The sequence below is a fragment of the Myotis lucifugus genome, unplaced genomic scaffold (genome assembly GCF_000147115.1).
Source record: "Myotis lucifugus unplaced genomic scaffold, Myoluc2.0 scaffold_141, whole genome shotgun sequence".
NCBI classification, from domain to species: Eukaryota; Metazoa; Chordata; class Mammalia; order Chiroptera; family Vespertilionidae; genus Myotis; species Myotis lucifugus.
In genome coordinates this window covers 1,203,006-1,213,648 of record NW_005871189.1, presented here as the reverse complement: position 1 = coordinate 1,213,648, position 10,643 = coordinate 1,203,006, and the positions used below count along the sequence as shown (strand labels likewise).

Sequence of the window (10,643 nt, the reverse complement as noted above, 5' to 3'; positions counted from 1 at the left end):
TCGTGGAGTCAATGCCACGAAGAATCGCCCCAGTATTGAAGGCAAAGGTGGCCTAACGAAGTACTGATGGGGTGGTCATAATAATCTGGCCACTCAGTGTAAATCAATATGATACACACCAACACATATAAATATTGCAGATATATACACAAGAATATTCTTTAAGGTGCATGGTACAAATATGCTTACAGTAACACTTTTCAAAATAACAGAAACTAGAAATAACTCAAATGTCTGTTAAGAAAAGAATGAACAAGTTGTGGGACATTTGAACTGAAATATTATATCACAATTAAAAAGGAAATACAATCACACGCCTACCACTTTGGATGAATCTTAAAAAATATTAAGAATAATTTGCAGGATTATTTTTACATACGTGTAAGATATTGTACCACATTATTTTTCCTTCTGGACATGTTAAACATAAGAATGTGGGACATTCCTTAGTCAAGGGTTATCTGAGTAGCTGAGCTCCCCTGGACCATCAGAGGCCTAGGATTTCTTGACCAGCACAAGAAGTATTGAAGCCCAGCTTTGGAGCATTAGAACAGAGGGAACTGATCCTCAGTACTTACGGCAAGAAGCAGTGAGCTGCTGTCACCACCCACTGAGGGGCAATCAGTGTTCCCACACAGGGCTTGTAACTAGATTTCAGATATAATAAGTACAGCATATGACCTAAGTCTTCCATGTCTTCACTAACAAGTGGAACAACACCTGGGACACAGAGAGAAAAGAATCAATAGATAACCCAGCTGATTAAAGGAAGTGGACTGGTTATGGAGATTTTAGGATCCAGTGTCAGTCCGTATCAGTATTTACCACTTATTAATCACGTAGCCCCCATACTATGGTACTAGAAAATCATGATAAAAATACTGAACTAAGCACTTCACATACTTTTAGACTTTTTTGTAGGGTAGATACATTTTATATTACTTTACATATTAAGAACTTAAACATTAGGAAAGTTCCTTGAGGCCACACAAATAGTGGATTATGGTTGGTTCAAGGTTTCCGACTTCAGTGTATCTGATTCCAAATCCAATGTATGCACTTATTCTCTACCTGACCTCCCTACTTCTTTCCAGACATCCTTGCTCATTTCTAGTTTCTTAAAATCTTACTATTTCTTAACTCTATCCAGTCACAGCAATGCAGCCTTTCCCACAGCTCCCTGACTTTTCCTACTAGTCAACTGTAGGGATGCTTTGGGACCAGACATCATGACTCCAAGAGAATAATTTCTAAAACCAAGACTAGAAGACCCTCTACAATATATAACTCTTAATCTACTTCCTTCCTCTGCACTCCAGCAATAGGGGTGGTCTTTTAGTTAAGTATGTCCCACTTTATGACCTTCACATTTGCTGGTTCCTCTGTGTGAATGAAACAACCTACCCATCCCCTAGTGCACTTAACTTGGTTAACTACAGTCAGTCTTTAGGAAGCATTACATGTCATTAAAAGACAGACATTATTTTTCTCATTTTTCATATAAGAAAACTGAGGTTCAGAGAGGTTAGGGTATTTGTCCAAAACCACTTAACTATTAAGTAGAAGAGCATTATTGATTAATCCAGAGCCATACTAATTTCATTATGGGCAAGATACTTAATTTCTCTGTGCCTTAGTTTCTTATCAACTAAATAAGAACAATAATACTTATCTCAAAAAGTTTTAATAAGAATTAAATGAGTTAATATGTATAAAACAGGGCAGTGTTCATTATATAAGTACTAGAGGCCTGTTGCACGAAGAGATCGTGCAATAGGCCTTCCTTTCCCCTGGCTGCTGGCACCGGTTTTCCTCCAGCACCAGCACCAGGCCTTCGCTCTGGCCGGGCTCCAGCCGGAGCCGGCCCCGGGGCCGTGAGGCTTTCACTGCTCCACCGGCCCCAGGACTGTCAGGCTTCGCTCCACTGCTTGGAGCCTACGTATGCAAATTAACCACCATCTTTGTTAGGTTAGTTTGCATACTCTCCTGATTGGCTGGTTAGCGTAGCGAAGGTATGGTCAATTTACATGTTTGTCTATTATTAGGTAAGATATGCTTTTGTGGTGGTGGTGGTGATTTGACTATTATTATTTACTACACATTTTAAAGCCCAAAGAACAAAATCTACTTTTTCCTTTTGTACCACACATCAAAATACCTACTGTCTTTGCTTTTTATTTTCTTTTATAAATTTCTATGCCCTCTTCCAGGATTCTATCTCCATCCTCCCTTTTGACATCCTCCATGTTTCAACCAGAGAAGGTTATCAGACATTCACAGAAGGTTTTAAGCCCATAATAAAAAGGTGTAGTTAGATATAATAAATCGCTGAACCTGTACAGAAAATAACTAGTATATCACCTACTTCCCAAACTTCCATGTTCCTGATCCACCCGCTCTCCCTCTCCAACAAGCTCCAAACCCCCCCCCCCAAATAGAGTTCTAATCAACTTGGTCATCACTCACCAGTCACCATCAGTAAGGTTAATAGTACACACTTCATGTTGATGCCTGAATCCTGTTCTGAAGATAAGGATGTAGTGGAAACTAATAGGCACAAAGCAGGGATAGAACTTATAACCTGCGTGGGAATTCAGTGGGAGGAGGTGCAGGGGATTGAACCAGGATGAGGACTCTATACAAGTTTGTAGTCTCAAGGGCTCTCTTTCTGGTCTTGAGCCCCAGTGTAAAACAGGACAGTAGATATAGAAATCTTCTCAGCCTAAGTTAAAATCCACCCTATGGGATGATGAGTTCCTAGGATTTTAGCTTTATCCACCTCATCTAGGGGAAAGAATTCCAAAGTAGGAGTCAATTAACCTTCTGTGGAGTTAAAAATTCATCCCAAGTTCCTTCCCTTGCCTCTCAGTTTTTTCTCCAGTTCCTTCCCCGCAGTGTGTGACTTACACCCCTCCCTCTACATGTCCCACTGACCCCTCTCCGTTCTGGACTACTCTGATGAAGCAGAGCTGTCTCCACCCCTCTGTGTGACACTGACTCCCCTCCCCTTTATGCATATGTCACACTCAGCCCACGCCTCCTCAGAACTGCTTCACTTGTACAGATCCATACCACACAACCACAGATATCAATTTGAATAAAAGTTTCCAACCAATACCCATACCAGTGGCCCCTGTCAATCTGTTCTTACCACACTGCCCCCTCGGATATGGCCCGTTTATGCTCACTTGCTCGCTCTCTCACGCGCTCTCTCTTCATCTCTCTCAACTTTCTCTCTAGCTGCCTTTTTAAAATTTATTTTTGGTGGCAAAATATAACAAGAGTATTACTTAATTGGTAAACCAGATGGCAGAATAAAACAATAATAGATTTAGAGTCTATAAACTTGAGATATTCTGTGGAATGAGGCTGGGGACAGATATGTCTCCATATGTACAGAGAAGCTATAATAACAGTAATAAAGAACTTAATAACAACTAATTTACAAACATACAAAAAAATGTTGAACATCACACACACACACACACACACACACACACACACACACACACAATCCACCCATCCATAAGATTCTAAAGTTAATTTTTTTCCTGAGTATCTGCTAAAACCATTTTAAAATTATTTTTTTCAAAGAGAAGCTTTAAGAACTATCAATAACCTAAAACAAAAAGGGAAAAAATGAATGGGATTCATAAGCTTAAGGATGAGTTAAGGGCTAAAGTTATTAGTATTAAAACAAGAAAACCCACATTAAGTTTGGTAGACCTCAAAAAGAAGTGTATAGGCTGGCCAGGTGGGAGAGGGGTGTCAAAGAGGGATAAAAAGAAAGGCTGATAAAGACAAAATGAGATGAGGATCAAGGGTGGTCCCTAAACCACGCTCGGGTTTATTCTTTGGGCAGTAGGGAACTACTGAAGAGTTTTAAGAAGACTAATATGACCTCATTTGGATTTTAGAGAAAAAACAATTCTGAGGCAGAGAGAAAGCGTCAATTTGGGAAACAATGGGTGGTCACATACATTAGATCATGGGAGACAAGTGTATGACCTAGATTAGAATGATAGCCATGAGAATGGGAAGATATGGATGGATTTTAGGAATTCCTCAAAATAGGGAGGATTTGGGGACTGAGTGGTAAGAAAAAGAGAGAAATCAAACAAGTAGAAGGTAGATTTATATCCCTAAATAAAGAAAACAGTTTAAAAAAATGAATTGGAAAGGCTGGAGAAATGAGGGGTGTAATTTTAACATGCTAAATGTCATGGGACTAAGGAAGATGCCAACAATGGCCTCTAAAAGGCATTTGAAGATGTGGGATTGGAAGTCTGGGCTAGAGATACCAATTTGAAACTCATAGAGAGGTCACAGTCCCCAGTGCTAACTTCCTCCAGAAAAATCTATTGGCTTTAGAGATCTTTTCCTAGATAGTGACCCTGTTTTTCTGCTCTTAGACCTCACACTCCCAACCCAGGCCTCAAACTCCCGTCCTAGCCCATAGTATTTCCAAAATATCTGGGGGAAACAACCTCAGAGTAAGTATATCTCTTTCTCAACTTTTCACCTGTGCTAAGTAAGTCCATCCTACACCACAGAAAACTTCCCACAACTCCATGCTGTCTTGGAACCTCAGTATACAGGGTAGGGCAAAAGTAGCTTTACAATTGCTCTTATAGAAAATACCATAATAAATAATAATACAAGAATAAACTGTGTTTCATGCATACACAACTGTAAACCTACTTTTGCCCCACCTGCATTTCCTTAAGCAGCCTTCTCCACAATGTACCTCTGTGTTCATTGCAACATTCAGGAAAGTATGTGCCACATCCGCTTTTCATTTCACACCTGAGAGACTTGGTGTGAGGGAACTTTGTGAAGTTTTCCAAGATTCATGAACGCTGGTTGATTAGTTGCAGCCTAGAGTATGTACTTGAAAAGCTGTTTATCCAGTAAGACCCAGATAAGACTTCTAGTCTTTCCAGTCATGTGTGATTTTGAGAAAATTACTTAAATTCTCCCTGTTTCAGGTGTCACCTACAGCTCCAGAAAAAAAAATGATATCAGCCCAGCCCTGTCTCCTCTTTCCCCGGCTGTGACATTGAAATGAGATTATGGGCTTAAGAAAATTTAAAGGGTTATAGTGATACAAAGTGTAACTTACATCATATTAGAGTAAGTTAATATAAAATCACTACTAACAATGTCTATAAAGAACTTAGTTCAGTGCATAGGATTCAGTAAGCCTTCAATGGGTGTTAGCTATCAGCATTACTGCTCTTTTTCTTGTTAAAGTGTATTCCCAATTATTCCAAGATGAAAGAGGCAGATAATCGGCTGAGAAATCTTTTCATTAGGTTAAAAAACCACTTAGAGATCCTGCTTTCTTAACTGTCATCAACATACAGTAGATCCTATAGCTGATGTAATCTAGAATTCAAAGCATCTCCAAATGTCAAAATAACTGCTCTATGAATGCTTTTTATTCCTATATTTTCTTAGCTCAAAAATGTTGATCAGGACGGCTAGACTAAGTTGGTGATGATGACCGAGTGATGAAACAGTGACCACAGGGAAAGATGAAGCTAGTGTAATAAAGAAGGGAGGGGCTGAAAGAAAGTATAAATAACTACTAGGGGGTTCAGAGCAAACTTGGGGACACTGTCTTCTTGAGCTAAGGTGCAGAATCCTGTCCCCTATAGTCCTGGCCTCAGACACTCCATGGGAAATATAAGTCCTGAGTCTAAAGCTCCCTTTCCCACAGACAGCTGAACTACTTTTAGTCAGGTGAGCTTTTAGGAACAGCAGATAGAGAAACCTGGATCCAGAAGTCTAAAGAGATAGGCTTCTTTTTCCTTCCTTCCCTGAAAGACCCCAATAGATGTACAGTCCCCTCCTTCCCTGGTGCAGAAGGGCCTCCATTTGTTTATGTAGAACCCTCTTCCATCCCCTTTTAAGCCAAGAGCTGCTTTCCAATCTCATTGCCATTGCGTGTCCCCTATACTAACTATATCCACTGATTCTACCAGGCGTTCTCAAGGAGAAGACTGAGCTGAAAAAGTTCCATACTCTACTGATCTTCTACATGTCACAGGGAAAGATCTAGATTGCTATGAAATTTATCTTCTGTTTGAGTGTCCTTGTTGGTATGTATACATGACCTTCTAATCTATCCTGTAAGATATGGGTTAATGTAGGATGGAGTAAGGCAGATGCGTGTGTAGAAGGTGCAAAAAAGAGTCAAGAGAAAGGGTCATGAGCAGAATTAGCGTTTTCCCTTCCTATGCCCCATTCAAGGGCTCTCAGGACAGGCTGAGCCCACTCTTCCAGTGCTAATAGTTGGTTTGAATTTACTCCCAGACTTTATTTTATTTGTATATTTTTGCACTTAAATGGTTTATTTGTTGCTTCTTATTTTAGACCATTGAATTACTGGATTTAATTATTTTTAACTTAAAGAAAAGTTACCAATATTTCCTTTGCTGTTTCATATTTATAAATATTATTTATACAATTTAATATGTATGATGTTCCATTTGTACATGTACTTTTTCATTTCAATGTCCAACATTACTGTATTGAACATTTATGTTTCCAATGTTTAGCTACTATAAAGAGTGCTAAAATGAGCATACTTATTCGTAATCTTTGTCTACATCTGATTATTTTAGTAGAATGGATTATTGGGGCTGAAACTATTAGATCACAGGTGATGAACCATTTATAATTCTTGATACCTATTTCTAAATTGTTTTTCGAAAAGTAACAATCAATTCACATTCCTACAAACAGTGAATGAGAGTCCTTCTCATTGTACTTTCCTTGATTGAATCTTATCAACATTAAACAAAAATGATTATTGTAAATATTAGATAAAATGGTATATCATTTCAATTTAATTTTTATTAGGAAAAAATGTCAAATATTTCCTGGCCAATTACTTCTTTAAAACTGTACATATTCCTTTTCAACGAGGAAATTATTGATGGTATTATTTGTTATAAGAATGTCCTATATATGAAGATATTTTATTTTCTCAGGAGCATTTTTCTTCACTCACTCGTCTGTGCAGAAAGAAGACCATGCTCCCTATTTGGCATACCTCAAGTCTCACTTCAACCCCTGTGTGGGTGTCCTCATCAAAAAAAACTGGGTGCTGGCCCCAGCTCACTGCTACTTAACGTGAGTGTTGGGCATCCCCACCCCCTCCAAAACAGCTACCACTCATTCTATATCAGTGGTTCTCAAATAGAGGCAACTTTCCCTCGCACATTTGGCAAAGTCCAAAGATATTTTTGGTTGTCACAATGAAATTGGGGTTAGGGGCAGCTGTGCTATTGGCATCTATCTAGTGAATAGAAGCCAGAGCAAGGATGCTGCTAAACGTCTACAATGCACAGGACAACCCCCACAACACATAATTACCCAGCCCAAAATGTCAATAGTGTTGCCATTGAAGAACCCTGTTGTAGATATTATGCCTCAGCCTCTCATCAATTTTCTCAAGTTTTGTACTGGCAATATGAATGTGTTTGATAAGTTAAGGACCAGCAAATAACTTGTGATGCACTCAAACTGGATAAATTGAGGAGAATTTTCAAAAAGAACTAACAACAAAGGTATGGACAAGGGAAATAGGAACAATACAAAGAATAGTTCAGTACTCCCGTGGTTAGTATTAGAAAAGTGCAGCCCTAGCTGGTTTGGCTCAGTAAACAGAGCATTGGCCCATGGACTGAAGGGCTGCAGGTTCAATTATGGTCAAGGGCCATGTACCTCTGTTGCAGATTCAATCCCTGGCCCTAGAGTTGGGGCAAGTGCAGGAGGCAACCCATCGATGTGTCTCTCTCACATCGATATTTCTCTGTCTGTCTCTCCGCCTTCCTTCCACTCTCTCTGAAAATCAATGGAAAAATATCCTCCAGTGAGGATTAACAAAAAGCAAAGAAAGGTGTAGTTACTACCCCTAGACCTAAAGGGGTGAGAATGGGTACAAATTGGGAGGAGAGAGAGAGGGGATAGGGGAAGCAGAGCTAAAGGAATCATTTTATAAAAAGACCACCTTATATGAGTTGTAACCTTTGGTCATGAGACACAGCCAACAGCCAATCTGTGGCAACCTGCAGGAAAGGAGCCAGGAGGATAAATACTCCAACCTCACACTTCTTCCTATGGTTACTTTCTAGTGCTTCCTACTAGCCAAAACCCATTGATTTAATCAACATATATCATGTCACAAAGGTACAGAGCAGGACAAAGTAAAACTGGGAGTGGATCAGATGAAGCAAACAGGAGCTACCCAACATTCAAGTCATCCCATTCTCTTACCTCTGCCAGAACAGAAATGCCCAACTGGATAGGTTGGCGCTGGAAAGAAGGGAAATAATGTATCTGTGCTGTGCACAATTTTTTTTCATTCTTTATTGTTGAAAGTATTACATATGTCTCCCTTTTCCCCCATTGACCTCTCCCTGCCCACTCCCGCCCCTCAGCACAGGCCCTCACTCCCCTACTGTCTGTGTCCGTTGGTTATCCATGCACAATATCCCTCTCCTCTACATTAAGGACACTGCATGAAAACATAGTAGTTAAAAGCTCCGCCACTGGCTATGGGATTAAGGATGAATACTCTTATGTGCCTCCATGACTTTATCTGAAAAATGGGGATTAAAAGTAGAATTTACTTCATTTGTTTGTTGGAGTGTTAAATGAGGTAACCCAGAATCCAGATGGAGTCCTTGGCACAGTATCTGGCACATTGTGACATTCAATATCAGCTTTGGTGATGGTGATGGTGATGGTGATGACGATGATGATGGTGATGGTGATGATGGTGATGACAGTGATTACTTCCAAACCCTCTCCCTCCAGAAATCTGAAAGTGTTGCTGGGAAATTTCAGGATCAGAGTCAAAGATGGGACAGAGCAGACCATTAGCCCCATCAATATTATCCGCTACTGGAACTTTACTGATAGCTACCCCCAGGATGACCTCATGCTCATTAAGCTGGCCAAGTCAGCCAACTTCAGTCACAAAGTCCAGCCCCTCGCCCTCGCCACCAGCAACGTCCGGCCAGGCACCGTCTGTCTGCTTTCAGGTCTGGACTGGAGCCATGACAACAATGGTGAGTGCACCTCTCACAGCAAGTCAGGGCCATCAATTATCCCTCAAGAGGACCACTCATGTCTGTAGAGATGAGGAGAGAGGGGAGGAGATTGGGAGGATTGCGGGGAGGGAGAGACTACAGGAGCAGTTTGGCAAAAAGAGACCCCCCCACCCCAGAAGTCCAAAGCTCCTCCTTTGCCAGGATGTCTGATGCCCCACTGCCTCTTTAGGGCTTCGGCAGCTGGATCACAGGCCACCTCACTTTACAGAGGACAAGGGTCCTGATTGTCAGAGGCAGGATTCATATTAAAGAGGTTGTGCTCCTCCCTCTCACACAGGCTTGTTAATATGCAGAGGAGACCTCTGAGGACTTGATTCAGGTCACCTCCTATTCCTCCAAGCCTGGACACAGAGTAGAAAGAAAACTCTGCTTTTTACAGAGACATAAATGCTATTTCAAAATCCTCAGGACTGACTCTAATAAATGTCCAGGATCATTTCCTCCCCTTTCCTCATTCCTCCTTTTTCTCAGACACACAACCAGAACCCTGGTTGCAGTAGAGGGTGGAAGGGCTAAGTACCAGATTGAACAGGAAGGGTTCTCTCTCCCTGTCTCCCCTCAGGCAGGCACCCTGACCTGAGGCAGACCCTGGAGGCCCCCGTGATGTCTGATAAAGAGTGCCAGACAACTGAGCAAGGAAGAAGCCACAGGAATGCCTTATGTGTGAAATTTGTCAAAGTGTTCAGCCGAATTTTTGGGGTAATCTTTCCTCTATTTTCAGCTTTCATGAATACGTATGTATCGAGTTAATCACTTAACCCTGATATTTAAAAAAAAATAGAAAGTTTTCATCCTCTCAAATTTTTTGAGAATCTGATATGGCTGCAGCAAGCCCACGTTGTTTCTCCAGTCATGGGCTCTCCTTACAAATGTCTTTATTCATTTAAGGGCTTCGTGTCGGGCCTGCAGTTCATAATACTTTTATTCTCATAGCTGCAAGTGAAAATGGGCATTGCTGACAAAAATAATTTACACTTTTCACAAATTGAAGCTGGCTTCACCAGTTCAAATAAATGGGGTTTGACTCATTTTATATGTAAGTTCTAAAGAGGTTTTTCTCTAACTTTCTCAAGATCACATAAGGCTAATTACAGCAAAGCCAGATGAATGTCTCTAGAGCTTCCTGTCTTCCAGTTCAGTGCTCTGGTCATGATCCAGCATGCTACCTCTAGGCAGGGCTCGCCCAAGTTGGGGACTAGAGGGCTCCTCTGAGGAAAAAATCTGACCATCTCTCTCTCTCTATCCCTCTCTCTGCACCATCTCTGATAGGAAGTGGCTGTCGCTACTGTCATCTGCAAAAACAAGCTCCAGGGGATCGAGGTCGGACACTTCATGGGTGGGGATGTCGGCATCTACACCAATGTTTACAAATATATAACCTGGATTGAGAACACCACTAAAGACAAATGAGACCCTGCTACTCGCTCAGCAGCCCACCAGCTCCACACCCAACTCTGCTACTTCCCCCAAACTCAAAATAAAAGTGTCCAGATAGAAATATCTGGAAGTATCATACAA

General features: G+C 40.9%; 1 protein-coding gene across 1 annotated transcript; it reads left to right on the top strand.

Moving 5' to 3' along the window:
• Positions 1-6,070: 6,070 nt before the first annotated feature.
• On the top strand, positions 6,071-10,568 carry PRSS37 (serine protease 37). The gene is made up of 5 exons (XM_006094727.1): positions 6,071-6,104; positions 6,999-7,140; positions 8,830-9,083; positions 9,688-9,824; positions 10,395-10,568. The coding sequence occupies exons 1-5, from the start codon at positions 6,071-6,073 to the stop codon at positions 10,533-10,535; spliced, it is 708 nt and encodes a 235-aa protein (XP_006094789.1). The 3' UTR covers positions 10,536-10,568.
• Positions 10,569-10,643: the final 75 nt, after the last annotated feature.

What these genes read in the sequence shown, in the direction of transcription:
- PRSS37 (XM_006094727.1), top strand. Translation starts at nt 6,071, where the DNA reads ATGAAATTTATCTTCTGTTTGAGTGTCCTTGTTG. An exon ending in CTGTTTGAGTGTCCTTGTTG is followed by an intron (nt 6,105 to 6,998) that starts GTATGTATACAT and finishes TTATTTTCTCAG; the next exon opens with GAGCATTTTTCTTCACTCAC. An exon ending in CTGGAGCCATGACAACAATG is followed by an intron (nt 9,084 to 9,687) that starts GTGAGTGCACCT and finishes GTCTCCCCTCAG; the next exon opens with GCAGGCACCCTGACCTGAGG.